A 27,970-nucleotide genomic window follows, 5' to 3' on the forward strand; every position below is an offset into this window, starting at 1 on the left:
CTGCCACCAACTCACCTCAGCAAATGTCTTCTCGTCGCTCGTCTCTGGCTCAGCAGCTTTGCCTTTGCCATGGAGGGCTGGGAGGACAGAGCCCTTCCTCCTGTTGGCTTCGGAACCCCAACAGCTCATGGCATCCCAAGTCACGCTCTCCAGAGGGTTCCTCCCTTCAGCCCATCCCCGTGTTGTCCAGTGTTTGGCAAAGGCAAAGGCGTCTTTGCTTCTGTTTTCTTTTACATAGCATTCCTGTCCTCATTTCACTTTTTTCCTCCTTAGTTCCTGAAAGTCCAACAACAGCAACAAACCCTTTGGTTCCTGAAGGTTCTTTAAACCCCGGCCCTGATGTGCTGTTTTCCTGCTGACCGCCGTAACGAGGTTAGAACAGTCGGGGGCTGCTGAAGGTTCTACACTGGATTCTGCAGTCTGCTGGGAAAGCTTCAGGAAGGTAAAGCTTGCCCGGGACCCAGAGCCCCCAAGGCCCGCTCTGCCTCTGCCTGCGTCTGGCTTCGTCTGAGCGGAGCAGAGCAGCCCTCCTGCCCCCAGGCACTCTCCACCAGCCAGGCGCCCCGCTGCGGCCTTCTGACGGGCTCACGGATATTGTTTCTCCTCCTCTGGACACTTTGTCGCGCGTGTGACCCCTGCCTGCCGGGACGTTAGCTGCGGTTTGCTGTGGCTGGAGGACGAGGAGCAGAAGTGAGGCTCACTTCCAGGCAGAGGCTCTAAGAGCCTGGGTGCAGTTGGCCATGCAGGAGCATGCCTCAGACGGAGCCCCCTCCACCAGCCCAGATTCCTGAGAGACTGGTGAGCAGGACCTCCCACTTCTTCCCACCGACCCCGCCGTGGATAAGTAGTAGGAGCCAGAAATAAACCTTTGTTGTGTAAGCCACTGAGATTTGGGGTCATTGATGACCGCATCATGAGCCAGCCTAGCCTGATACAACGTTAGGACCCGCTCACGTGAGGCTGGGCCGTTCCTTTGTGGGACTGGATTCCCAAGGGCCCCCAGCCCTGGGCTCTAACCCCAGACACTATTTCCACCAGACACTAGGAGAGTTTTACGCACACGGCAAGGGGCTGACTGAAGATCCAAACAAATCCTTATCCAAGTTTCCAATCCTCCCAAAGCCGATTTGCCCCGTCTTGAATTCTGCTCTGGGCTAGAATCACCCCTGTAGCTGCCTTGGCAGCCCTGCTCGCTGGGGGCCGTCCTGAACATACGGCGTCTCTACCGCAGTGTGAGATTCCACAGCGACAATGGGGTGCCCACCCGTACGTGCTGACACCATCTCAGCGCCAGGCAGAGACCCAGACTCACCTCCGTCTGGAGAACTCCGAAGTCGGCCCAGGCGCCAACACCCACCTGAACCACCACCACGAAGAACATGAGAGAATGAGAGAAATAGTATGATAGAGTTGCCCGGGGGGGCGTGGTGGAGCGGGGACGGATGGATCCCTAAACCCCACACCAGGGATTAGGGATCCCATTATCCACACGTGGGATTATCAGCCACCGGCTGCAAGTGTCGGTCCCCCAGGCCTCTCCTAGCAATTATCTGTTGTGTTCGTTTGGTCCTCACCAGATACTGATCTTTCATCTCCCAGTCTGCACTGTAAGAGCCCGGAGGCCAAGGACACTTTGCTGGCCCGAGGGACCCTAACCTCGGGGCCGGGCTGGTCCCAGCGCACAGTGAATGCCGACTGACTGGTCAAGGAGCTCTGCTCCTGCAGGGGACACAAACACTCAGCAGGGGACGACTTCTCTCCCCGGCCCTGCTCGCACCTTGGCGTGAGCCCCCCGCGCCCGTGCCCGGAGCGCCAGAGCCTCATCTCCAGGCGCTTCATTCTCTGGACCTGGTCCAAGAAGTTGTTGGACACAGAGCATCTGTCGTTCACTTTCTCAGCTTCCTCCTGAGGAGCGTATGTGTGTCAGAAAAGCTGGCAGCAGGGAGTATAAACACCACACACGCGCACGAGCACAAGCACAACCTCCTTTCTCTGGTGCCCGCTGGGTTTGGACTGAGGCAGACGTGGTGCGCCCCGAGCTGCTCCGTCCTTCTCTCCCCCGCAGGGCCTGGTGACCGAGGGGGTCCGCGCGCCGCGGGGCCTCGCAGACCTGGTGACCGAGGGGGTCCGCGCGCCGCGGGGCCTCGCTGACCCGACAGCCTGCAGAGAACGAGGAGGCTGACCCTCCCGAGCGAGGGAGCATTCCTCCTGCCCGACTCTGCCTTTGAACTGCGACACGGGTCTCGCCTGCCATCAGACCCGAACTGCCACACTGGCTTTTCCTGGGGCTTGAGCCTGGAGCTACACCCTGGGCTCGCCCGGGGTCTTCAGCTTGTCAAGTGCCCCCGCGGCCCTCGGGACTTGTCAGCTTCCATAATCACAAAGCCAGCTCATGTACTCCATCTCTCTGTACAGACAGGTGGCAGAGATATGGGTATAAATATGCACGTTGTTGGTCCTGTTGCTCTAGAGGGTTCGGACTTGTAACAGATTTGGCGCCGGGCGTTTAATGCCTAGTCTGCGAATGCAGCCCGTGTGAGGCACTGGGTGAGGGCTTCCGCATACCACCTTGGGGGGGGGGATGGTGCGGTGGACGGAGTCCAGCTGTTACAGGCCTGGCCGGTCCATCCGCCCCCCCTGCTGCCTGCCCCCCGGCTGTGCCCTCGGCACTCCTCTCCTGCCCTGCTGCGGGACAACGGACGGCCGAGTCAGCTCAGCCGGGCCTCTGGAGACGGCCGTCCTCCATTCCAGCTGCGTCTCTCCGCCGGCGGGGTCAGGGGCCTGCTTCGGGTGGCTGCGCTTCGAGAACGGCACTTCCCGACTCCCGACTTGCGAACCTCGGCGCGGGTGAGCTGCTCGCAGGCCCTGCAGCGCTGCCCGCCGTCGAGGGCCGAGCCCCGCACGGCCGTTCCGGAACCGTCCCTGCGGCCTCCGCGTGAACAGACGTCCGGTTCGCATTTCCTTGCCCAATTATTCTAGCCCAAGTCCTGGGCGGCCAGCCTTGGTTCCCACGCCAGAAGGGCCTGGAGTCCCGTATTTCACCGCCAGTTTGGCCCTTCGGGGGTGCCGGGAGCTGGGCGGCCCGTATGGATGGAAGCAGATGTGCCCCGGCTCTGAGAGCTTATCGTCAAGAGCCTCGCGGCCTCCAGCGCTTGCATGTTGCTAACCTGTGGTTTGCTGGGTCTGAGAGTGACCTGGGGGCGGGGGGTGCAGGCCTGTATGAGGGGAGACGGGAGCGGAGACTGGAACGTGAGAAGCCGTCAGCCATGCGAAAGGTGGGAAGAGTGTGCCCGACGGCCGGCAACCGCTAGCTGCAGTCGGCCTCGTTCCACGTGAAATGGGAAGCCCCGAAGAGTAGCAAACTCTACAACAGTGGGAATTGCCTAAGGCACTTGGGACATCTTGGGTATCCTGAGGCCACCTCCACCCTCCATGTTAATGCTAATATCCGGGGCTTTCCTAGACCCCAAAAACACATATTGCATGAAGCCCAAAGACTTTAAACATTTGGAAGTAAAATCAGATTTATCAGTCCAAAGCATAACCCTAAACCAGCCATTCCCCTGCTCAAGAACTTTCTGTAGCTGGTATTTGTCCCCTGAGCGAAGTCAAATTTTTGCCGTGGCATCGATGACCCCCCCCCCCCCATAACTGGATGCTGGCTCACCTACCGGGCCTCACCACCCATGTCCCTTCACACCCGCTCACCTGGACGACCAGCCTTAGTGTCCTCCAGGCCGTGGCTCTTTTCATCTCCCTACTGAGAAACCCAAGGTGCCTGCCTTTCGTTCCCCACAGAGCCCCGAGGTGCCTGCCTTTCGTTCCCCACAGAGCCCCGAGGTGCCTGCCTTTCGTTCCCCACAGAGCCTGCTACAATCTTTCCCCTTTCCAAGGTCCAACTCAGATGTTTCCGCCTTCCTGAAACTTCTTTGAAAGCCCAGCCTTCCTCTGTACTTCTGCAACACCCAGACCTCCCTCCTGCCCGCTATCTACTACTCACGTGGATGTCCCCTTACTTCTGCTAGAGAACGGAAGCTCTTGAAAGCAGCTGCTGCATTTTTGATTTGATACCTTCTACAATAATGTTCTATCAAGGTTTTAAAAAGGAAAGTCACATATAAAAGAAATAGCCTTCTAAGAAACAAAGCCTTATTCTAAAACCAAGATTGAAAGGACCCAAGTGGCCTGTCTTAGGATTCTTTGGTTGCAAGTAACAGAAACTGAAATTACTTCAATAGATTCTAGTAGATTCTAGCAAGATTCTTCAAGATTCTAGTAGCAGATTCAAGCAATCAACTTAGGACCACAAATGTTATAGCTTAAAACAACACAAATTACCTTACAGGTCTCTAGTTCAGAACTCCAACGTGGGTTTCACTGGGCTAAAATCATGGCGTCAGCAGGCCTGCGGTCCTTCCTGGACACCCTAGGAGAACATCCATTTCCTTTTCTTTTCTAACTTCCATAGGCCACCTGCATTCCTTGGCTCATGGCCCCTTCCTCCGTCTTCAAAGCCAGTAGCATAGAATCTCTCTGACCCAGACCCTCTCCTTTTGCCTCCATGTGATGGCTAACTTTATGTGTCAACTTGACTGGGCTAAGGGATGCCCAGATAGCTGATAGAACATTATTTTGGGTGTATCTTGAGAGTTTCTGGTTGAGATGAGCATTTGAATTGGCGAACTGAGTAAAGAAGATCACCCTCCCCAATGCAGGTGGACATCATTCATCCCACTGAAAGCTGCAATGGAACAAAAAGGCAGAGGAAGGGCAATTTTGCTCTCTCTGCTTGAGCTGGGACATCCTTCTTCTGTCTTTGGACATTGGCTCTCCCGGTTCTCTGGCTTTGGGACTCAGATCAAGACATACACCATTAGTCCCCTGACTTTCAGGCCATTAGACTTCTTAGCCTTGAGAAGTGGTCGAGCTATGAGAAGGTAAACCTTCCGTCCTCTTTCCAATTAGTTAGAGTCATTGAGTACAAATATGGCAGCCAGGTACCCACCTGTGTGGGTGAGAGGGTAGTTCCCAGAGATAGGGGGTGGGGTGGTTGTTAGCTCAAGGGCTAAGCAGACACAACACTGAAGCTTTAGGTGATGAAGTCACTGCCGAGGAGGGAGAAAAGGACAAGGGTGAGTCCCAAACAGATGCCAGTCCTCTATCTTCTCAGTTATAATCCTATATATATATATATATTTAAAATCCCATTTGGGAAAAAAAGCAGAGGCATTATGAAATTTAAAGGGGGACCTGAGCAAGTCTGGAATCAGGAACATCTTGTCTGAGGAGAATTCCTGAGCTGAGATCTGTAGGAAGGGGAAGCTGATGGCAGGATGGGAGATGGCAGAGAAGAATGTTCCAAGTAGAGGTAACTGGATGGGCAAAGGGCTTGGGTGGGAAGGTGCTTGGAGTCCTGGAGTCCAAGAACATGAGAAAAACCAGTGAGTTGGGGCGGGGGAGGTGGGCCAGGGCCAGACCACGCAGGGCCTCGAACACAGGCTTCATCAATGAGTTGGGAAGTCACTGCCAGACTGCAAAGAGTCTTTGCAAGATCCTTTGGCCACAGTATGAAGATTGTAGAGGTTTAAGAGTGTAAAGGAAAAAGGACTCTCACCAGTTCAAATACCAGGTACAAACTCCTCCTTGGGAGAAAATTTTGAAGACAGGCCTTTCGGGAGTCACAAGAGGCAAGAATTGCCCTTGGGTCCCACCCCACCCACCTGGAGTGTAGTCACCTCTGTGGTTCACCTTTGCTCACCTTCCCAGTGATTCATTCATTGACAAGAGGGTGGAGTGTCTAAGTAGACAGGCCTGAGATTTTTCTTTAGCATAATCATTGTTCAGTTAACGCTACCCTTCACCATCTGTGCTGGAAATGATCAAGATGACGTGTGTAATGAAACTCTGAGGTGCCCGGTATTCCTGAGTGCTCTTTCCTGCCCTGCATTACAGCTAAACATCACACTGCAGGCTTCTCACACACGTCACCACATTGCTGCCAGGAAAGTGAGGTGGGGCAGGTGTGTGGGAAGATTCCCGAAGACCACTCAGGCAGTTCGGGACAGCACAGATGATGGATCTGGGAGGACAGCCAGATGGCTGAAAGCTAAAAGCATGGACAAAGTTAGAAGGGCACTAGGATCGAGATGGGAAGCCAAGCCAGACTAGAGGGAAAAGGGCATTTCTAGGAAGCCTAGACTAACGGGAGAAAGGGGTTTAGCTCCAGAAGGAGAAACAGGCAGGGTGCTTCTGCCTTAGCACTGTGTTGGATCTCCGGGGGATTAAACTTTTGTGCCAACAAAATGAGATGCTGGCCAGTTCAGAAATTCAACAAATACTTCATGAAATGCCAAGTATTCTGCCCTGAGGATACCGATATGAAAGACAGTCCTAGTCACTGATTTTACAAAGTTTAAATTCTATCGTGAAAAACAAGCAAGCGATTACAATAGAGTAGGTAAGAACCAAGATGCAAGTGAAATAGTGAAGGAGCAAGAAAGAGGGCAACCTACCGCCACCTGGAGGTCAAGACTTCTGGGAAGCTGTAAGGAAGTGGAGACCTGGAAGGCGAAGAGCATCAGCCCTATGATGGGGGGTGGGGAGAGGTGCCAAACCAAACTGCCAGTGTGAAGGCCTAAATGCAAAAGCTACGGTGCCTCTAAAGCTGGGGAGCAGGGAAGGAGGGCGCCTGGGAACCAGAGGCTCTATCGTGAAGGGATTGGCAGTTCAGGCTCTATCCTGAGGGGCCATTTGCAACTAGACCATAAACTCCGAGACAGAGCCAGTGTCTCCATGGCAACCGCACAATGCTTGTCACGTCACAGGAGCTCCATAATGATTGTTCATGACTCCGTGAGTGGATGGAGGGCGATGGGGAGCTGTTACGAGGTTTCCATACTTTTTAATGGTTCCTAAAAATTACGGTGTCTATTAATCATACCAATCTTTTGTTTCACATTAGAGATAAATGACAACTTGCAATTACTAGTCAGGCTATAGTAGGTACTAAAAGAGCAGTCAAAACAGAAACAGAATCAGACGTTTGTCTGTTTTGGGAAGGGGCCTGCGAAGGGGTGAAGCAGCAGGTGAAGTAGAAGGGAAATCCTGAGGACCTGCTTCTTTGCCCAGGGCTGGAATTCTTTTCCCTCTGCTGAGAATAAAAAGCTGTGTGGGACAACACTTGAGGCAGTTTTTGGTTGACTACTAAATTCCACTCCTCATGAGGGAGCTCTTCCATTCCAGACGATGTGAGTAAGGTAACGGCCTTCTGTATCGAAGATGTCAGAGACTGTGACTATAATCCGTGTGTCTGCAAGGACAGGACCATCACCCTGTAGGACAGTGGCCCGCAGGCCTCATGTTTCTGTGCATCTGGTGAGCAAGGCACTAACCGCCCTTCATTCCAGACTATCTTTTCATCACGATGTCTGCAGAGCAAAGAGCCTCACAGGAGAGATGGCGTCCCCCTCTGCAGCACCAGGCAAGCGTGCTGACTGCTGCCCAGTAGAGAAGGCCCGAGTTTCTAGAATGCAGCCCACTCCATGTGCACGCTTTCATTTGGGCCTATACACAAACTCTCAGAGCCTTCGTAGACTTTGACACACCCTTCTCAGAAATGGTTTACTTTTTTTACATTTCAATATTCTTGTTCTTTCCTGATGACTTTACCTGAACAATGTGGATACTTTTACTGCTAATTATAACACAGTGCCTGTTTTTAAAAAAATATAATATCTAAGAGCCTCTTTTATTCACTTTCCCAATAGATATTTCCTAAAGGGACAGCAGGTCTAAGATAAGTGAATGGCAAAAGTCTATAAAGAAAACAAAACAAAAAATCAAGAAACTGAACACAGTAGAAATAATCTGGAAGAGAAGCTGTTTTTATAAAACATAAATAATCACTTTTAAATTCACTATATCCCATGATTAGCAGTGGATTCCTTATGAAATAAACAAGGACAATTAAAACAGTACAGGATGTTTTCTTTTGTTTTTAAAGGGACCACTAAGCCAAGATTTGTATCTCTGTATGGAACTGATTTTCAAAGGGACAGAAGTGGTCTTTGATCTTTCTGAACCACTTGTCTTCAAATTCTTTCGAAGATGCAATCACCAAGGCGGTCAGGGCTGTAGAGCCAACACATTTCACCTCTGTGTGAACCTCATCTTTTATTTTTTCTGGGACGATATCTTCTCCCATAACCTGCGAGAAAAAAAAAAAACCAAAAAACTATCCCAATAAAAAGGGGCAGCAGACGTGGAGTGGAAGACTATGCTATTCATCAAGGGTAAAGGATTTCATACCAAAAAACAAAACAAAACAAAAAAACCCAGCAGAAATACTTCAGCAGCCAGAGGGATTCTAACATATTGAAAAGAGGTTTGTTCAGAAGTAGCGATCCAAGGAGTACATAGGTAAAATACCCCATATTTCTCCTCTTATCTTCCCCCCGAGTGAACAAATCACTGAAATACTAATGTGGCAGCTATTCAGCCTACAGAGAGCGCCCGGTCAACATTCTTAAATCAAAGATCATCTTCTGCTGGCAAGAACGTATCTGCGAGTGCTTCTCCTCCTCCTAAAATAACCAGAAAGCGGAGCCTGGGCAGAATACTGCTGCTGGGGGGGGGGGGGGGGGTGGCACAGATTCTTCCTCTTAGAAGTTCCCAGAGAAGTCACAGGCAGCCAACAGGCGAGTAGCAGGTAGCTGGGCCTACCCCTTCCTGACCCAGAGAGACTCCATCCCTCGGGAGATGTCACAGCAACCTCCAGGACCGGAGGAGCTGGCCTGCCCTCTGAAGGCAAAACACTGCTCCCTACTGGTCAGAATCAGGCCCAGATCTTGTGTTCGTTTCTCTGCTAAGACATGCAAAAGTTAAGTTGTGGAAAGCTTGCACCTGAACCCACTAAGTGATCAGCCCATCTTTGGTAAGGACAGTGAACTAAAATCAAGTCCCAACACATTTCATATCGTTGGCACAAAAGGTTAGGGAGCCCTCTGGCAGGGATGCTGTAAAGGGAATTTAAGTCACTTGGATTTGGATTAGATGATGTCTAAGTTTCCTGAAAACCCTGAGATCCAATGTGTTCATGAACACTCAAATTATAATGCATTAGAAACCCATTCAAAGAATGGTTTCCACTGACTTTAAATCTTCAAAGACTACTTATTATTTGAGGCAAGAGCTAATGAGGTGAACAGCTTAACCAGGCAACTGTCAGCATTTATTAAAGCTTGGTACTTTCATCAATTCTTTTTTTTCATCAATTCTAAGACAATTTCTGTTTTGTGTTTTAACATCTCTGACATCAAGAGGTACTTTACAACACAGGTGTGGTATGGCATAAACGGCATCTTACTTTTCTTTTACTGGCCCATCAAATAATGATGTGTCTTACAACTGATAATTTCTGGGACTCAATGAAATGTAGTATTTTAAAATCTGGGATATAACACCAAAAGTCTTTTTTTTTTTATAAAAAAGAGAACTGAATAATAGTAATATCCAAATAATGCAATATCCCAAAAAGAGGGATTAGCAGGTGCATCATTCACAGCTGTCAAAATATCTGCAAAAATATTTGACCATATAAAAAAACTTAAACTTCTATATATCAAAAAAATCGTAAGCTTCAGAAAATACTGCAACATATAAAAGGTTAGTAAGCCTAGTATAGAGCTCTTAAAAAATTATTAAGAAAAACAGAAACATACGAATAGAATAATGAAGAAAAAGCATGACTAGGTATTTCACAAAATATAAATGGCCAATAAACATATGAAAAAACTGTTCATCTTAAGAGTAACCAAATAAGTAAATTAACACTAAAAAGAGCCATTTTCACCAATCAAATTGCAGATTTTGAAAAATAAGTTAATAGGTATAAAATTGTTTCTATAGGTCAAAATGATCAACTATTGACAATTTCACATGGTTCAACCTAATATCTAGGATTGGAGAAGGAAAATCAGTATTCTTATATATGATATGTAAATTGAACCAGCCTTTTTGAATCACAATTTGGAAATGAGCTTCAAGTCTTTAAAATGTCTGTATACTTTAACCTAGTGATTCTATTCCTAGTAGTCTATGCTAAAAGGAACAAATACACTGATTTTTTTGCAAAGAAATAACTTATTAAATAGGTACTTTATATCTTTTAAATGTTCAATATAGAGGACTTAAGTAAATAAATGATAGCTCATCAAAAGTTTTAACTGGACTACTATCCGGCCATTAAAAAGCACATACTCAAACAATATTTAAAGTTACGGGGCTAGGGCCCCTGGGTGACACAGTCTGTTGAGAGTCCGACTCCTGGTTTTGACGCAGGTTGTGATCTCAGTCATGGGATCGAGCCCCACATCGGGCTGTGCGCCCTGCGCTCAGTGAGGAGTTAGCTTGAGTTTCTCTCTCGCTGTCCCTTTGCCCCTCCCTAATATGTGTGCACTCTCTCTAAAATAAATAAATAAATCTTAAAAAAAAATAAAGATACAGGGTCACGATCACGTCACAATGTTAGGTAAAAATTACAGAGTATAAAGTGAAATGTACAGTTTGGCAATTCCTCCAAAAGTTAAACAGAATCACCATGTGACCCACCAAATTCCACTCTTAGGTATATATCCAGAAGAATTTAAATCGGGAACTCAAACAGATACTTGTACGCCAAAGTTCACAGCAGCATTCTTCACAATAGCCAAAAGGCGGAAATGATCCAAGTGGCATTTACCAGATGAATGGATAAACAAAACGTGGTGTGTATGTACATACAGTGGAATATTATTCAGCCATAAAAAGGAACGAAGTTCGGACACATGCTACAATATGGATGAACCTTGAAAACATTATGTTAAGTGAAATAAGCCAGACATAAAAGGGCAAATATTATAGATAGGATTCCACTATTTGAAATATCTAGTATAGGCAAATTCATAGACACAGAAGGTAGATTAGAGGTTACTAGCGGTTGGGAGGGGGGGGAAATGAGAATTATTGCTTAATGGTTACACAGTTTGTTTGGGATGGTGAAAAAATTTTGGAAATAGTGCTGATGGTTGCACAACACTGTGCATGTAATTAATGATCTGTATACTAAACCATGATTAAGATGGCAAATTTTATGTTATATATATTTTTTATCCTAAAAAAAGCAGAGAAGGGGAGCTGCTACAGAATAAAAGAGATATAAGAGACAGAAGAACCAAATACAGTCTGTGGATCTTATATGGATCCTTTAATTTTTTTTGTAAGTAGGCTCCACACCCAACGTGGGGCTTGAACTCACGACCCTGAGATCAAGAGTTGGACGGTCTACCGACTGAGCCAGCCAGGTGCCCCTAGATCCTAATTCAAATAAAACAACGATAAAAAGAAAAAAAAAAAGTATGCAATCAATGGATATTTAAGGACACAGGGTCATGCTCATGTCACGAAGTAAGATTAACAGAGCACAAAATGAAATGTACATTATAATCCCAATGAGGGCCTAGACATTTGTCTTTTTTAAAAAGCTCCACAGGTACTTCACATGCATTGTCCAAGTGGAGAACTACTATTCCATGCAGTCCACAGATACACTGAACATGGTAAGGAGAATGTCTTCTTTGTAAGGATAACCTTATTATAAGGAAACCTAAAATCTAGTTGAAAAGGTAAGACATATTCTTGTATTTTGTTGGGGGGGGGGTTGGCAAAGTGCTATCTATTCAAGCACTGACTCTCCCTGAGCTCAGAGGAGGGAGTCCTTGCCACAGACAGGAATGTTTGGGGAAAGCCTCCTAGAGGATGTGGGACTTCGGCCGGGTCTCTGAGGATGGGAATACAGTCAGTGGGTGGAGATGAGACTACCCATGGCAAGGCTGTTAGACGTGGCAGATGAATCTAGAGGATGCAAAAGATTTGTGTAAGGAATTACGAGGTCCTAAGTTTGGAGTTACTCTCTGGAAGGGCCTGGATATCATGTGGAGGCCCCTACACTAGACCTGACCTCCAAGGTGATGGGGACACACGTGCTGAGTTTTCGAGCAGGCAGGTAATACGCTCAAAGCGAGGCTGTGAGGTAAACCCCGCAGCAGCACTGTTTCAGACGGATCTGAGGGGAGAGAGCACGGATGCGAGGAGAGCCGAGCCAGGAGGTCACTGTGAGCCGAGCACGAGGTCGTAAGGACGAGCGTGCCGGTGGTGCAAGAGAAATGGAAGGTGGGCCTGAAGGAAGGGCGGCTGGGCGCCTGCTAGAGGTGAGACTGGAGAGGAGATGGCCCCCAGCTAGCGAGGTCCCAGCTCTGGATAAAAGAATGACAGACAGGACTGATGAAAAAAACAAAGTCTAGAATGAAGAGATGGTTCTCTCCAGCTCCTCTCTGCTAGATACTGACAGAAGACTGACCAGAAAGTGTTTTGATGAGCAGCTCCATTTTAGAACTTTGTACCTGAAGTGACAGCAGGATCATCAATCATTTCAGATGAGTCACTTAGGAGGTAACTAGTCTGAGATGTGAGACTAGTGTTTCAGAGATAGGACTAGAGATATAGATTAGAGGGTAATACCAACCCAGAGGTGACAACTGAAGCCATGAGTGTGGTTACGATTTCTGTGGGAGATGGCAGAGAGAACAGAGAACTTAAGTGGAACCTCAGAGAATGTCATGACTTAAGACACAGGAAACTAGGAAGTTCCAAGAGGCAGAGGAATATTAAGAATACAGGAGAAAATCAGACTGCTGTGGTCCCTCGGAAGTAAAGGGAAGAGTAAACAAAAAGCAGGTGGCCAACAGCTATGGACACCAGAAAGATGAAGGAAAACAAAGACTAAGGAAAGGCTACAGTAAACTTAAGAGGGACAGGCTATCTGCTGCGCATGTCTGTGGGCTCAAAGGAAAGGCTGAAAGAGGCTCAGAGAAAAGTGATAGGAGACTGTGGTCCCATAAGAGGGAAAAGGGGTCCAAGTGGGCGCTTAGTTTAGAGAAGGAAGAAAGAAGGCTGGCACTTTAGATGAGCAATAAGTATTTCTTGAAAGAATGATGTTAGGATGGATATGGATATAGACTTATTTCATGGGAAAAGTACCTGAACTATCAAGTTTCAGTCACATACTAACAGGAACTAGTGTGAATAACTTAAATAAAAACACAGATAATCTCCAAATGCTATCTTAAGTAATTTCAACATCACTTTTAAAAAAAAGCTAATAAAGTTTAAAAAAAAAAAAACCCAAAAACCCTGACATTTGAATTTCTCTGCAACCATCAAGGTAGCAGAAAGGTGGAACAGAAAGAAAATGGACTTGTAGTGGGCCAGGCTCCAGTCTAGCTCTGCAGCTTAAAATGTGGGGCAGGTGCCAACCTGTCTGAGCCTCGCTCCCAGCTCCACCTGTCCCCACAGGCTGTTCTGAGTGTTATGAGGACAAATGAAGGAAAAACGTACAGAAATGCTGCAAGAAATGTCAACATTCATTCATTCGTTTAATCAGCACTCAAAAAACAATAACTGGGCATTTATGATGTGCAAGCAGGCAGGTACTAACAAGCACGGACAGGAAAATGAAACAGCCCCCGCCCCTAGCACCCTGCAGGAGAAAGATGACGAAGAGGCCGCTTTCGCGGATTAAGTGATCAAAAGGCACGTAAAGCAGGGAAAAAGTCCCTTAGTAGAGGAGATTCGGCTATTTTTTAAAAAACGGTACTGGAGCCAGGAAATATACCTCTGCTGCCTTGGTTCACATAAACCCACCTCAGCTATCAACAGCAAAGTGTCTTCTTTGAAGCTGAACGCTTTCATTTTATCTTCAATTTCCTGCTGAGTCCTTAAGTTCCTCTCCAAAGCAAATGATGTTTGCTGAGGCTGAGTGAGCTGAAGCAAGAGCCTGAAAAACAGTAAGTCCCAACATGTGTGCAACAGGGAAGGCAAAGCAGTGAGGAAATGTTCGCAGAGAGCACAGGTATTGGGCTGGATGGGAATCCAACTAGGCTCAAGGAAGGTACTCACCTTCATTTGAATCCCTAAAGCTTCCCACTTGAGCAAATTGAGCAAACTGCACTGGAGAGTCATCTTTTCTAAAATTCATAGACCAATGCTTCTCAAAGAAATCTTTAGGGAGAAAAACCTCAAAAGGGCTTCCTGTAGAAGTCAAGTGATTGAAAGCACAAACAATTTGGAGTGAAAAGGACAAGCTTCCCAATCAAAGGCTCCTCCTCACAAAATGTCAGGATGTGCTCCTTTGAAGTCAGTGTTCTGTGACCCTTGAAATCCCCCCGAACCCACAGCCACTCGACCTCAAGGACTAATTAGATCCTGCAGCATACTTTAATTACCAGAAGCAGGGTCAAATCTTTGACAAGCCTCTGATGACCTCCTTGGACTGCCTCACCACTAACTTCCCATCATAAGCATAACCTGGTCTTCTCTTTCCTCCTCCCTCCTGTCCTTGCCACATGCTCCTTCTCTTGTTTTTTTAAAGTATTGAATGTGGGGACGCCTGGGTGGCTCAGTCTGTTGAGCAGCCAACTCTTGATTTCGGCTCAGGTCATGATCTCGGGGTGGTGAGATCGAGCCCCACATTGGGCTCTGTGCTCAGCAGGGAGTCTGCTTGAGATTCTTTCCACTCCCTCTGCCCCTCTCCAGGCTCCTGCGCACTCACACGTTCGCGGGCGCGCGCTCTCTCTCTCTAATAAAAAAATAAATCTTCAAAAAAATATTGAATGTGTAGATTTTCCAGTTTCCCTCAGGCCTCACTGGTCCCTATTGCTACTCCCACTAGCACTCAGCTCTCCTGTTCACTCATTCCATGTCTTGAATGGACCACTCACTATTCTAGGTATTGGGAGATACTGGTAGGCAAAACAGCTTCCTGCTTCATGGAATGGAAGGAGAGAGATCACAAATAAGATGATTTCAGGTAGTGAGGAGTGCTGTGCAAAAAAAAAAAATCCAAGCAGGGTGGATAAAGTATCTGCTTCAGGTGGAGCAGTGAAGGAAGGCTTTTCTGAGTTACCACTCAAGCTAAGACCAAATGATGAGCCAGCCACCACAATATCTGGGGGAAGAAGGCCCTGACACATGAATTAGCTTAATGTGTTTGAAAATCATGAAGATCACTGTGGCTGAAACAGAGAGACAAAAAACTGTAGTAAATGAGAAAGGTCAACATCTCGCAGGCCATGGAAAGAAGCAGGGCATTTATGTTCGGGCAATGGGAAGTCACCGGAGAGTCTGGTAGGAGAGCATGCTCTGACCCACATTCCCCCAACTCACTCAAACCTGCTTATGTTACCTACCTGACCTCTGGAAGCATGTACATTTGTGACCCCTTTTATCTCTGATGTCCTTGCTTTCCCCTCTTGCTCCTGAAAGTACTTGAAAATATAGCTTACACTTGCCTCTTCCGTCTCATGTTCATTCAGCCCTCTGCCCTATGCCTTGTCACCCACTGCTACTCAAACTGCCTTCTCAAGGGCTGCAAATGACCTCCTCACTTTCAAATCCTCTCCTCAGAGTCGATCCTACCTGACTTCTCACCATCATCTGGTTGCTCATCTCCTTCCTGAAACTCCTTCATCTCTAGCTCCCTTCTTCTGAGCTCAACTCGTCCTAGGGAAAAGCTCCAACGGGATGTCCTATAGGTACTTGAATCTCAGCACATTAAACCAAAATCTTTACTTTCACCCTAAGTCTGCTCTGCTCCTCCTCCTGTGTGTCCTGTCTCCTCAAAAGGTGCCACCATCCACCCATACACCCAAGGTAGACTCTTGACTCGTCCTGGACTCTCCCCTCCCTGTCTTTCCCACACCCTCAGCTGGTCACCAGGTTCCGTCTATCCCATCCTGCAGTGATGTCCATGTCCTCGTTTTATTACCAGTGCACTATCCTAGGTCAGATCCTCATCGACACCCACCGATGACTCTACAGCTCCTTCACTGGTGTCTCGGGATCCCAACTCCTTCCTCCAAAATCCCCTCCCAGCCACCAGATCTCTCTCTCGAAATCACAGCTCTTGTCACACCGCTTGGACATTTAAAACCTTCAAATACTATTCAGGCCTTCAGCATAAGGACCAAATCCTTTAAGATGACATTTAACATCTTAGGCTAACAGAAGTACAGCCTTTACTGAATGCTGCCCGTGTACTGGGCACTACACCAAGAGCTCAGACACGTGAATTCAAACCACTCCATGGACAAGGCATTTCCCCCTTTCTCCATGAAGATGAAGATGAAGGAACCAGAGAGCAGAGAGTTTAAGTAATTTGTGCAAGGCCAGACCACTAGCAAGGGGAGGGGCCACACCCGTTCACTCAGTAACAATCTATTAGGTTGCTTACGGTGAGCCCTGACCCCCCACCCCCTCACCGTGTCATCCTGGATCGCGGTCTGCGGCCCCCTCTCGGCTCCACCACCAAGGCTGCTGTCACCGCACCTCCTCTGGGACGACCCTGTGCCCCAGCGGCCCTTCCACCCCGCAGGCTGTGCTTTCCTCCACTTTACCTAGCCTGCCTCTTCTCATCTGGGGAATGGTCCAGAGTCAGCAAGATGCCCCGGAAAGCACACAAGCTGTGGACTCAGAGGCCGGGGTCCCAATCATGGCAGCATTTCATGGCTGTGCCACTTTGGGCGTAATGCTGAGTTAGTTCCCTGGTCTCTACAAGGGGGTGCCAACGTCCGCCCCACGGAGGGGTAGGATTAAAATGAAACAACGCATACAAAGCTCCAGTACACCTTTCTCTCTATAGCTGATGAAGGTTCCCAGAAACATCTGGCAGAAGCGTCGCTCCCCCAGTAAAGCTTCCTTCTTCCTGCTACACTGGACAGCTCCCGTAGGGGTCTGCTCCCACTACCAATACCCCGTTAGTGCCCGGGCCACCTGTCACTGACCACACGTGTACTGTCCTCAGCACACTGAGTGGTGTAAGGAAAGGGCCTTTAAAAAAAAAAAAGACTTACTTATTTTTAGAGAGAGAGCACGAGCGGGGGGAGGGGCAGAGGGAGAGAGAGAATCCTCAAGCCGACTCCCTGCTGAGCGGGGAGCCCGACTCAGGGCTTGATCCCATGACCCAGAGATCATGACCCAAGCCAAAACCAAGAGCCAATGCTCAACCAACTGAGCCACCCAGGCGCCGCTAAAAGGGCCTCTTTTTAAGAATCTTTATGATCCCAGCACCCAGCATGTGCCCAGCATACCACTGGTTCAATGTACTTCTGAATCAAAGTAATGTAGTCAACACTAAACATTTGCTGAATAAAGTTTACAATTTGCTTCATAGATAGCATTTCTCAGTAAGCCTCACTGTTAATATTTCTAGAATTCTCCAGAGTTAAAAACAATAACAACACCACCACTCTTTTGGCATCACCTGAGACCTAAGAGAATCTGTTTCTCTCATAAAGTATAGAATTTGGTCAAGTGTATGTTCCCCTTTCCCTTAAACTTTGTTTTCCCTTAAACTCTTATAACTACGGATTTAAAGTGTTTGAAGTCCCTAAATCATGGGAATTCTCTGTAGAATGAGTTAAACATTGTTTATTCATATTGTCAAAAGTGATCCAAACACAAGAGCCAATTTTTGTCTTTAGTAGATCTCTGTGGAACCTACAAGTGAAAAATTCCTTGTTTAAAATACTTCTTCCCCTTTGTCAATGTTTTATACATTTAATTTTCTTTTCCTAATTTTAATGTTTTCCAATTTTAACATTTTATCTTGAGTGATGATACAAATCATATTCTTGAGCAAATATAGTTTTGTTTCTAAATCTTACATACTAAAAGGACATGTTCAAAGGATTCCATCTAGACCATAGGGGAAAAAAAAAGCTAAAAAACAAGCCAAATGTCTATCCTAGGACTTTTTGAAGCTTAAAATTAGAAAAATCACACCTTTACCCTGGGCCTAGTACCGTGTGCTGTTTAATCCATTCTTCACTTACCTGGTTCGTATAAAAGAGGCACATGCTTTCATCTGAGTCTCTAGCAACTCTGCTTCTCTCTTCTCTGCCACGTGGTTTTGAGTATTTTTCAAAGCTTTCTCATTCTTCTGGTTATTACTACTGCTTGCTTCCATAGAAAACACAGAGCTCTCAGGCAACGTTTCAGGAAAACACAAAAGACAGTCTTTTCCTGAGTGTGGAAAGGAGGATTTGATAGTTTTGTCACTGGAGGTGAAATTGTTCTGTTTCTGAGATGACGCACATAATGTTGACAGAGCTGGCCCCAGATTCAGGTAAGCCTCTGCCAATTTGCCCCAGTTCCAAGGATCAAACGGATGCAAAGAAATTAGTTTCTGTAGGCAGAGAACTGTTTTCTCCAAGTTCGGCAGACTTGAGCAAATAGCCAACTGGAGGTACAGCACAGTGGTTAAATGGTCTGTGTTAGTTGCTTTATTTTCCTAAGGAGAAAAAACAATTAAAAACTTTATTATTTTTTTAAGATTCTATTTTTAAGCAATCTCTATACGCAGTGTGGGGCCCGAACCCACAACCCTGAGATCAACACTTGTATGCTCCACCGACTCAGCTAGCCAGGTGCCCAAGAGTTAAAAACTTTAAACTGCGGAACGTTTTCCATGTAAAAACGGAGATGCCTAAAAACCCAAGTTGTGTATATTGTAAATGAGACGTATCTTTCAATAGCTACAAGTAGAGACAACTGTTTGAAGCTATAAACCTAGAGAAACACATACTACCGACCAAAATAACCACCAGACACTCCCAAACATCCTGTCATAACCATAGCATAATTCATGTGACAGTGGCCTGACAAAATTCAGCACCCAAATCATAAATGTCAGTTTATGTTCAATTTTTATTGTAATCTTTACTGTCTTAGCCAGACAGCTGAAAGACCCAAGCCAACTTTTTTTTACCCTGGGGTAATGGTTCCATTTTAATATTCCAGGCTTCCTAATAATCCAAATGGCAGTTTCCTTGAGGATTCAAATGGACTCCATTTCCAAATTTGACTTGGCTTAGACATCTTAAACAGGATAGCCCTGAAGCTCTCAGTGTTTCATGAGGCATCATAATTGAATCCAAATGCCGTCCCTGTTAACCATTACCAAGGCCAATTATTTTTGGCCAGAAGGGGTTGCTTGGTTTCCTTCTGATCAGAAAATGCTTTTCAAGTCTCTTTAACCAGAGCCACCACCTCTTGCCTAACTTGACATATGGCAAAAGCCCTGTGGGTTAGGGAAAACAAGGCTTCTTTTTCTACGTTAGTCTGTGGAGAGCAGATGGCAGACTAAAATTACCTTTCAGTTAATTTTAAGCCTAAAGAAAACCTGGCCTACTAGTATCCAGATCAAGCTCCTGCGCACAACATTACAATGGGCGAGAAATGCAAGTAAAACTACCCAGTATGCAGCCTGAAGAAACAGGTCAGTGAGTGAAAGCTTGGGGAGAATCTAAATATTTATATATTAAGTGATAATACAGAAAATAAAGCTCCATGCGACCTATCTGGTGATACTGCACCTTCCCAATGACAGAATACAACTGGTTTTATTCATACTACTGTTTTGTATTCTGTCCTTCCTAACAGACCATTAGATTCCAAAAGGGGTTTTTGTTTTACTTTTTAAAATTCATTCATTTCAACCTCAATCAGCTCTGACCACACATAAAATTCTTCTCTGAGTTTTCCCTTCAGAAAACTTCTACAATTTTTTCTTTTTACTTTGTTTTAATTCCAGTTAGTTAACATACAGTGTTATGTTAGTTTCAGGTATACAATATAGTGATTTAACACCTCCATACATGCCCCTCTGCTCATCAAAAGTGCAAAAACCTTAATCCCCAACACCAGGTTCACCCATCCCCCCACCTCCACTCCCCTCCCCTCTGGTAACCATCAGTTTGTTCTCTATAGTTAAGAATCTGTTTCTTGCCTTTTGACTTCTCTCATTTTTTTGCTGTTGTTGTTGTTCATTGCTGAATTCCTAGTACAGAGCATAGCCCCTTGGACATAACACATGTTCAGTAACTAATTAATCTTCATGTCTTTTATTTATAAGGAGAACAACACATACAGATTTTAGGAAATGCTACCTTTCTTCTGCAACTAGTCTATAATGCTTTTTATGCTGTTTAGTAACATTTCATATCGAGAATGTATGTTGGGGTAGAGGCTGTTACATACAAACCATGATTTTTTTTTTTTAAGATTTTATTAATTTATTTGACAGAGAGAGAGAGCACAAGTAGGCAGAGCGGCAGGCAGAGGGAGAGGGAGAAGCAGACTCCCTGCTGAGCAGGGAGCCCGATGTGGGGCTTGATCCCAGAACCCTGGGATCATGACCTGAGCCAAAGGCAGACGCTTAACAACTGAGCCACCCAGGTGCCCCCAAACCATAATTTTGATGGGAGGGTTTTTACAGCATAAATAGTAAATAACTCTCTGGAAATTAAATTCCATTTAAATGACTTCGTGTTATTTTTCCAGAATAATGCAACTCCTTCTGAAATGCAATAATGATGACAAGAGTTAATATTTATTGAGTGCGAACATATGCCAGGCACTATTCTAAGCGATTTACTCACTTAATCCTCATGACAATCCTTTAAAATGGATTCTACCATTATCCCCATTTCATCGAAGAGGGAACTGAGTCACAACAGAGAAGTTAGGGAACTTGCCTGAAGTCACACAGCTAGTAAGTAGCAGAGCTACAGTCAGCCATACCAGAAGGCAAAGAACGAAGGGTACTTTAGAAGAGCTGACGCATGTTAGCTGGCTTAGGATTCTCCCTCTAGGTGAACAGTGTATGTGCACGGTATGGATATGCTTCATCTGTCACCTTAGCACTGAACCCAGAACCGGGCACGTGGTGAGACTGAAATCAATGTTTGTAGAGTGCACACATTTAAAAGAGTCATTTACCGTAGGAAAGCAATGTCCTTAACCACAGCTTATCACATAAGCGTATCAGTTACTGTAAGATGTTTAATTATTTAAATAAGAAATAAAATATAAGTTCTATTACAAATTTTGTCCAAAAATCATGAAGAAGAGAGATGAATTAGAAGTTGTGAGCATAAAGTGTTCATATGCCAACAGGCACTCCAGGACGAGCTGTCTATTTTGTTCAATGCTGTATACCGACCTGTCCCCCACAGAACACGAAAGGATGATAACTACCGAGACAAAAACAGAAACAGGACAGAGCTAATAACAAAACAGAAAGGTCTGTAAGTAGGGAAGAAATTTTAAAAATAAAACAAAACCCAGGGTACCAAGCAGTGAGAAACTGCAAAATTGGTAGGCTCCACTGAAATCATGTGAAGAGACCCAAAAAAGGGGGAGACCCACGGGCCTACACTGCTGGTTCCTTCCCCAACAGGGTGCCTAGAAGCCTGATGGGCAGTTCTCAGTCCTGCCAGGGGAGCTGAAGATCTTCTGACTGGTCCTTCCTCCTGCTTCGTAACATCCCAAGCTCTGGACACCTGGCATCTGCTGACAGGCAACAGATGTTTCTCTGAGCCGCAGAAACAGACTTCCGAAGCTGGAAGGAACCACAGGAATGATCCAGACGCTAACCCTGCTGCCACCACCTTCTGTAGGTTAGGCAGGGAGGAGCAGAGCAGTGACGTGCAAGAGATGCCAGGAAGAGAGAGGTGACAAGAGAGCACAGAACAGGAACGAAGGACCGGGGCCTGATGTCTAGAAAAAGGTACCAAAAGGGCCAACGCTGCGGCTAATTTGCAGACCCGGGCGACTGAGAATGAACGCTGTTAACGCTGTTAAACACCAAGTTCACTGTTTGGGCCATGTGCTTCCTGAACAAGGTAATCTTACCCTCCGGCTTGAGAATTAACGCACATTTATTAGAGGGGAGAAAAAGAACAAGACGCAGCTTGTTTTCCACATCCCAAAGACAATTTCTAAGGTTTGCTCTCACTGCAAGAGGCTGAGGTCGCAGGCAATGAACCCCATTGGCAAGTAAATTTAGGGATTTTTCTTAGTTAATGACATGGAGGAGGACGGCTCAATTGCATGCATACTTTAGGCTGACCTCTGGTCGGCCTGATCTGCAGGGTTCAAGATCAGTGTCTGGGTCCCTCATTAATTCCCTCTGAGGAAGAAAACTGGTCATCTATAAACTAAGATTGGTCAACTTAGACCAATCCTCATATAAAATTTAAACACAGAAAAACCAGAAGTAAATAAAAATGCCTTCATCTGAAAACAAAAACAAGCAGAATCTAGAATTGCAAATAACTGCTTTTCTTTACCCCTTTAAAAAAGGATTCTGCGAATTCCATTTAAGAATAAAAAAGGCTGTTAAGGTTGGCTTAGTATGATATTTAGGGTTTTTTGGGTAATTTTTTTCCTGTTTACAAAAGTAATCCATGTTCATTATAGAAATTTTGGAAAATAAAATCTTAAAAAAAAAAATTTTAAGAGAAAAACATTACTGATGATCCTCCTACTCTGAACACTTACTCCTAACAAGAGTAAAACCTTTTTTTTACAAATGAGATTTTCAGGCAATGAAGAATTTTGAGCATAACACAGGAAAGAAAAAAATATTACAAGAAAATGACTGTCTAGAGCTCCGAACTGTTCATCATTATAAAGTTCTTATACCACTAAAGATTTTCTTCTACTTAAGCAAACCCACAGATTTTGCTGCTAGCAAGTTTTTTTGTTTGTTTGTTCTTTTGTTTTAGAAAACAAACTATTCAACAATCCCAGGAAAGCGAAAGGAATGTAAGCAGTGAAACCACTTACCAAGTTTGTAGCAATCTCCAGTGCTTCTGTGTGCCTTCCCAGGTGGACCAGACACCGAACCTGGCCTTCCTGGACATCCCTTTTCATGGTAAAATTCGTAGATGGCAATTTTTCAGAGATACTGGAATACTCTTGCAGTGCTTTCTGCCAATTATTTGTTAAATAAAGGAAATGAAGAGAAGGGATAAAAAGAGAGGCAAAAATATAGAAGAAAGGATTCAGTTATAGGGATGATTTTTTCTTGGCAGAATATTATTATAACCGACTCTACAATGAACTGAGGAAGACTTGAGTATTTGTCAGTACTATTTTTCTAAAAGGTAGAAAAGAAATGGCTGGAGAATATAACCACTACTACCATGGGAAACACCGTGCAGTAGGAAGAGCATTTTGGAGCCAAACAGACCAGGGTTTGAATCCTGGTTTTGCCACTAACTTGCTATACAACCTTCCTTCTCTCATCAGCAAAACAACAACGACTCTTGTGAAGAAGAAATGAAATTTTATATGTAAAGCAACCTAGTATCTACTTGTTCTTCCCTTTTCTCACACATTTTGGGGTGCTCTGCCCCTGTGACTCCATGGGGCATCTGTGCTAGAGGCTCCCACAGAATGAGGAGACACAGAACCTGGGGAAACAGACCTGCAAGGATCCCAAAAAGATCACTATATTGTAGGCAAGGAAACAAAACAAGTGATACAGAGCCATGTAGAAAAGGACAGAAACTTGGGATTCTGAGATTACAAACACTTATCACAGAAGATTAAATTCACCCTCACAAACAACACGTTCATAACTAATATGCTATAACTGATAGAACAAGAGCCTATTTCAAGTAGTGCAACCTTATATATGTTGAATTCTACCTGATACTCTTGCCGTCTGTAGGCGAGGTCCCCTTTGAATTTCTTCAAAGTTAGAGCTTCAACATCATCACTGCTCTCTGTTTCTTCATAAAACCACTAGAAATTGTGAAAATAGCATATTACAGAGAATTAAGTTATGCTTTTCCCCCTCATACTCAAGTCAAAGCAATTTCCCATTCATAATTGATTAAGCCTCAAAAATTGACATACTTCTGGGACGCCTGGGTGGCTCAGTCGGTTAAGCGTCTGCCTTCGGCTCAGGTCATGATCCCAGCATCCTGGGATCCGAGCCCTGCATCAGGCTCCCTGCTCAGCCCAGAGCCTGCTTCTCCCTCTGCCTCTGCCCCTCCCCCCAACTCATGTTCTCCCACACTCTGTGCATGTGCTTTCTCTAATAAATAAATCAATAAAATCTTAAAAAATATATATATTTCTTTAGGATGAGACTCACAGGAAAACATCCAACAAGAAGAATGACAATTTTAGCAATGGCTCAGTTTTCAAATTGAAATTATCATGAGTAATAAACATACCAATAATAAGAAACCTCTCAACTGAAAAAGCAGCACAGACATATATGGTTCTATCTAGAGCATTTCAAGATGGAGTCGTGGTGCCTGGGAAGCTACATTTTAACCAGCACAGTTCCCATTGCTTCTTTAGACTGAGACAGGTTTCCCTGTAGAGACATTTTTAGAGTGGATGGAACAGGGATTGACAACTCTTTATGGAAAGGACAAAGGAAAGAGGAATTACCTTTGCTTATAGCGCTTTTATGAAAATATCATAAAAGCAAAAAGTAGAATCTAACCAAAGAGATTGAAATTAAGGCTACAAGGAGGTTTCCATTCCAATCAAATGCCAAGGACCTGTAGAAGAGAAGTCTGAGGAAATGCCCATCTGGAATATTTTATTCGCTCTTCTACTGATAGAAAGGAAAGCGAGACTGGCATTTCTCGGCTAATGAGTAAAGAACATTAAGATGAGAAAACAGGTGTAACAAAAAGCAGTCCGGGGGTGCGGCTGCGCGGAGGGGCCGAAGTTCAGGCCCCTGGGCCTGAGAGGTGCGGGGAGACGGGGAGACCCGGAGACTGGGCGCCGGGTGGGGGTGGGGGCGATTGGCGTCCGACAGAGGGTAGCGAGTGTGGGGAGGGCAGGGAGTCCCCGAGTCCCCAGTGTAGCCCGCAGATGAGCTCGCAGGATTTTCCTTATATGATCGGGCCCGTTGCTGGCGGCGCCGCTGGCCCGGAGCCTGAGAGGATTATGAAAACGTTTCAGGCGAGGTGTGGCTGGGGACCGGCGCGGGGAGATGAGGGGCCGCGCGCTAGGCTGGAGATGAGGGAGACTTAGGGACGTCTCTGCCGCTGTACCTGTGAGCCCTGAACTGTGAGCCCTGGTCGATGATGGCGTGACCACTGCGCAATCTGAGTTCTAGGAACCAGGTGATGGAGTGAGTGCTGAGAACTGAGACCCAAAACAAAACAAAACAACAAAACAAAAAACAAAAAGCAGTCCGTGTGCCAGTTTTTCCAGCTTCAAAGTAGTAGGTCAAGCTCCCTTTTACTCACAGTAAAACAACTGAGGCTGAACGTAGTCTATCCCCAGGTTAAGTGCTATCAAAACGCAACTGCATTTGTGGTGGTTCTACCATCATGTCAAAATCGCTTGGTTCTATTTCTAAAAGTGTTGCCTGGGTATCACTACCCTCCTATTATCTTAGTAAAAGTTTCTCTCCTTCGCCTGATCCATCACAGCGAAGAAAGCTGGTAACTGCTGTTTTTCTGTCGTCCCTGAAGTACCATGTAAGTCAAGTCCATGTCCTGAACCCGTAATTTCCCTTCGTGCTCTACGGCTCTCCAGTCACAATGCCGATCCCAGCTGAACAAGAACTGCCGAACTGCAAACCTTCATGCAATTCTCATGATCCCACTGGGAAATGATCAAGAAAAACTGGCTTTCAAATGATTGTTTCTATTCTCCCACATAACCTGAGGCCTGCAACCATTCGAACAGGGATGGCTTCAAATCCCCCTTTCTGGTACGAGAAAGGAGGGAAGAACTGTGAGCAAGGGTGGAACAAAGAGGTGAAGTGCTGGATAAGGCTGACCTCTGTCCCACAGAGACAACAGAAGTCTTCTAACCCAAGCTCCCGGTTTTATACCCAGGGAAATCAACATGACTTGAATAAGGCTTCTTTGAGTTTACGAGCAGCATCATACACCAAACAAATCCTAAAGACAAGTGATCTTTGGATTTTACTTTGTAAGTGTAAGCACATCACACCTGACCAAGTATCTCACCCATTTCACTCCACAGTAACCCTGTGAGCCAGCAAATATTATTTTTCCCAAATTACAAATAAGGAATTAACACCTTGGAAAGCAAGTGGTAAAGCCAACGCTGCAATGCAGGGTCCTATCTCATAACCACGGCTTTTAATGCTGCACACATAACTTCCCAAGTCCATTCCTGGTTTTAGTCTACACGATCAACTAGTATATGTAACTTTGAAAGAATGTATGTGATAAGGAGAAAAGATAAGTTAAATGAAACAAACATAATTCAGGGGCACCTGGGTGGCGCAGTCGTTTGGCGTCTGCCTTCCGCTCAGGTCATGATCCCAGGGTCCTGGGATCGAGCCCCGCATCGGGCTCCCTGCTCTGCGGGAAGCCTGCTTCTCCCTCTCCCACTCCCCCTGCTTGTGTTCCCTCTCTCGCTGTGTCTCTCTCTGTCAAATAAATAAAATCTTTAAAAAAAAAAAAAAAAATCTCATTTAAAAAAAAAACAAAAAAAAAAACAAACATAATTCAGTAATTACTGAGCACCTGACATCTTTAAGTACAATGGGTTTTTTTGTTTTTTGTTTTTTGTTTTACTTATTTATTTGACAGAGGGAGAGAGAGCACAAGCAGGGGGAGTGGCAGGCAGACGGAGAAGCAGGCTCCCCGCTGAGCAGAGAGCCCAGGACCCTGGGTCGGAAGGCAGACGCTCAACCGACTGAGCCACCCAGGCGCCCCCTAAATACAACGGTTTTAAGGAAAAATGAAGACAATACAGATAAAGGAACTTAGCACAGTGCCTGAAACAGGTTAAGTTTCTGATACATAGTATTGTAGTTCTTATACATGAGATGAGATTTACATACATGCAATAACACCAAGTAATATTCTACCAATTCAAAATATTCACGGAGTTCCTGTTATTAACGAAAACTGCCAGGCACTGGAGGACATAAAGTTAAGCCCCCACTCTCCTGTGATCATTTAGCACTCCGGGTCGAAGAGCTTTAGGTTACTGACAAGTGCTGTAATACAAACTGAATGGCGGGGGGGCGGGGGGGGCACTCCAAGTCAAACATATTTGCTCGGAAGGAGGAATCAGAAAATACTTCCTGGAGGAGGCGGCATTCAAGGTGTGCTCTAAGAAATGGATACAATTGAACGCTGTGACGATGCGAGCGGGGCTGACGTGGGTTGGGAGAATCATTGAACAAGGGCAGGCCCGTGGGTGGGACGTCGCTGTCTGGGGAGCAGAGAAGTTTTGGAAAGTGGGCGGTGGCCGGATTTCTGGGGCCCCTGACTGCCCGGCTGCAGATTCAGTGAGGGCGCACAGAGTTACTGAAGATTTCAGGATAGCGAGCCTTGGCGACACCCGCCAAACGTCCCGTGCGAGTTAATCGCCGACAGCTCGGGGCCCAGTGGGCCGAGCCCACCGGGTGGGGCTCCGGAAACGTCCCGGCCTCGTGGGGTAGGGGGAAGACAACGGGAGGGGAGGCCTGCGGGGGCGCAGGGTCGGCCGGGCGAGGCGGCGGGCACCGGCACCGCGAGGACCTGGGTTCCGTGGGCGGCGGCGCGGGAGCCGGGCGTTTGAAGCGCTCCCCGCCCGGGACCCGCGGAGGCCAGGCCCGGGGTCCGGAGAGAGGCCAGCAAGCCCCGCCCTCTCACCTGCGGCTCGCAGCGCTTGGCGCGGTAGGACGCCGGCGGTCCAGGCCGCCGCTCCCGCCTCTCTTCGAACACCGAGTCCTCGAACTCGCCGCCCAGCAACCAGCACCCGGTCTCCATGGCGCGCTCGCCGCCGGGGATCGGGAGGGGGCGGTGCCTAGAGAGGCGCCCTCGTGCGGGCCAACGCAGAAGGGGTGGGGCCGCCAAGGCCAGGGCGCGGCATGCTGGGACTTGTAGTTTGGGGGGGTGGCAAACGGGGATTTGGCCGGCTGCTGGCGTGGAGTCACGGTGGAACTTAGACTTTTATCTGACTCACAGACTGACCGAAGCCGGGGACAGAGTGTTTGACTGCTCGGTTTTAGGAGATGGACCCAGAGGTCTTTACCTGCACGCATCAAAAAGCCCTGGCTCCAGGGTAGCTTTTTAAAAATTCCTCCGTG

The 27,970-nt window shown here is 46.4% G+C and overlaps 1 protein-coding gene and 2 non-coding genes across 3 annotated transcripts; 2 read left to right on the plus strand and 1 right to left on the minus strand.

The window, feature by feature from the left end:
* Positions 1–7,036: 7,036 nt before the first annotated feature.
* CUNH8orf76 (chromosome unknown C8orf76 homolog) lies at positions 7,037–27,671 on the minus strand. The gene is made up of 6 exons (XM_032416048.1): positions 27,534–27,671; positions 23,590–23,685; positions 22,723–22,866; positions 17,925–18,382; positions 13,738–13,870; positions 7,037–8,206 (listed from the first exon to the last, which is right to left on the minus strand). Exons 1-6 carry the CDS (start codon positions 27,648–27,650, stop codon positions 8,009–8,011), a joined length of 1,146 nt encoding a protein of 381 aa, XP_032271939.1. The 5' UTR covers positions 27,651–27,671; the 3' UTR covers positions 7,037–8,008.
* LOC116639647 lies at positions 24,751–24,891 on the plus strand. Its single transcript, XR_004300894.1, has one exon.
* LOC116639646 lies at positions 24,984–25,062 on the plus strand. Its single transcript, XR_004300893.1, has one exon.
* Positions 27,672–27,970: the final 299 nt, after the last annotated feature.

This window comes from Phoca vitulina, unplaced genomic scaffold, assembly GCF_004348235.1.
Source record: "Phoca vitulina isolate PV1807 unplaced genomic scaffold, GSC_HSeal_1.0 scaffold18, whole genome shotgun sequence".
In the NCBI taxonomy this organism is placed as follows: Eukaryota; Metazoa; Chordata; class Mammalia; order Carnivora; family Phocidae; genus Phoca; species Phoca vitulina.

Bases quoted from the DNA above. Each gene is read 5' to 3' on its own strand.
- CUNH8orf76 (XM_032416048.1), bottom strand. From the start codon at position 27,650: ATGGAGACCGGGTGCTGGTTGCTGGGCGGCGAGTTCGAGGACTCGGTG. The intron at 22,867-23,589 runs GTAGAATTCAAC...AATAATTGGCAG, and splicing joins ACAGACGGCAAGAGTATCAG to AAAGCACTGCAAGAGTATTC. The intron at 8,207-13,737 runs GTGGGTTTATGT...TTTTTCTCGCAG, and splicing joins CTTTGCTGTTGATAGCTGAG to GTTATGGGAGAAGATATCGT.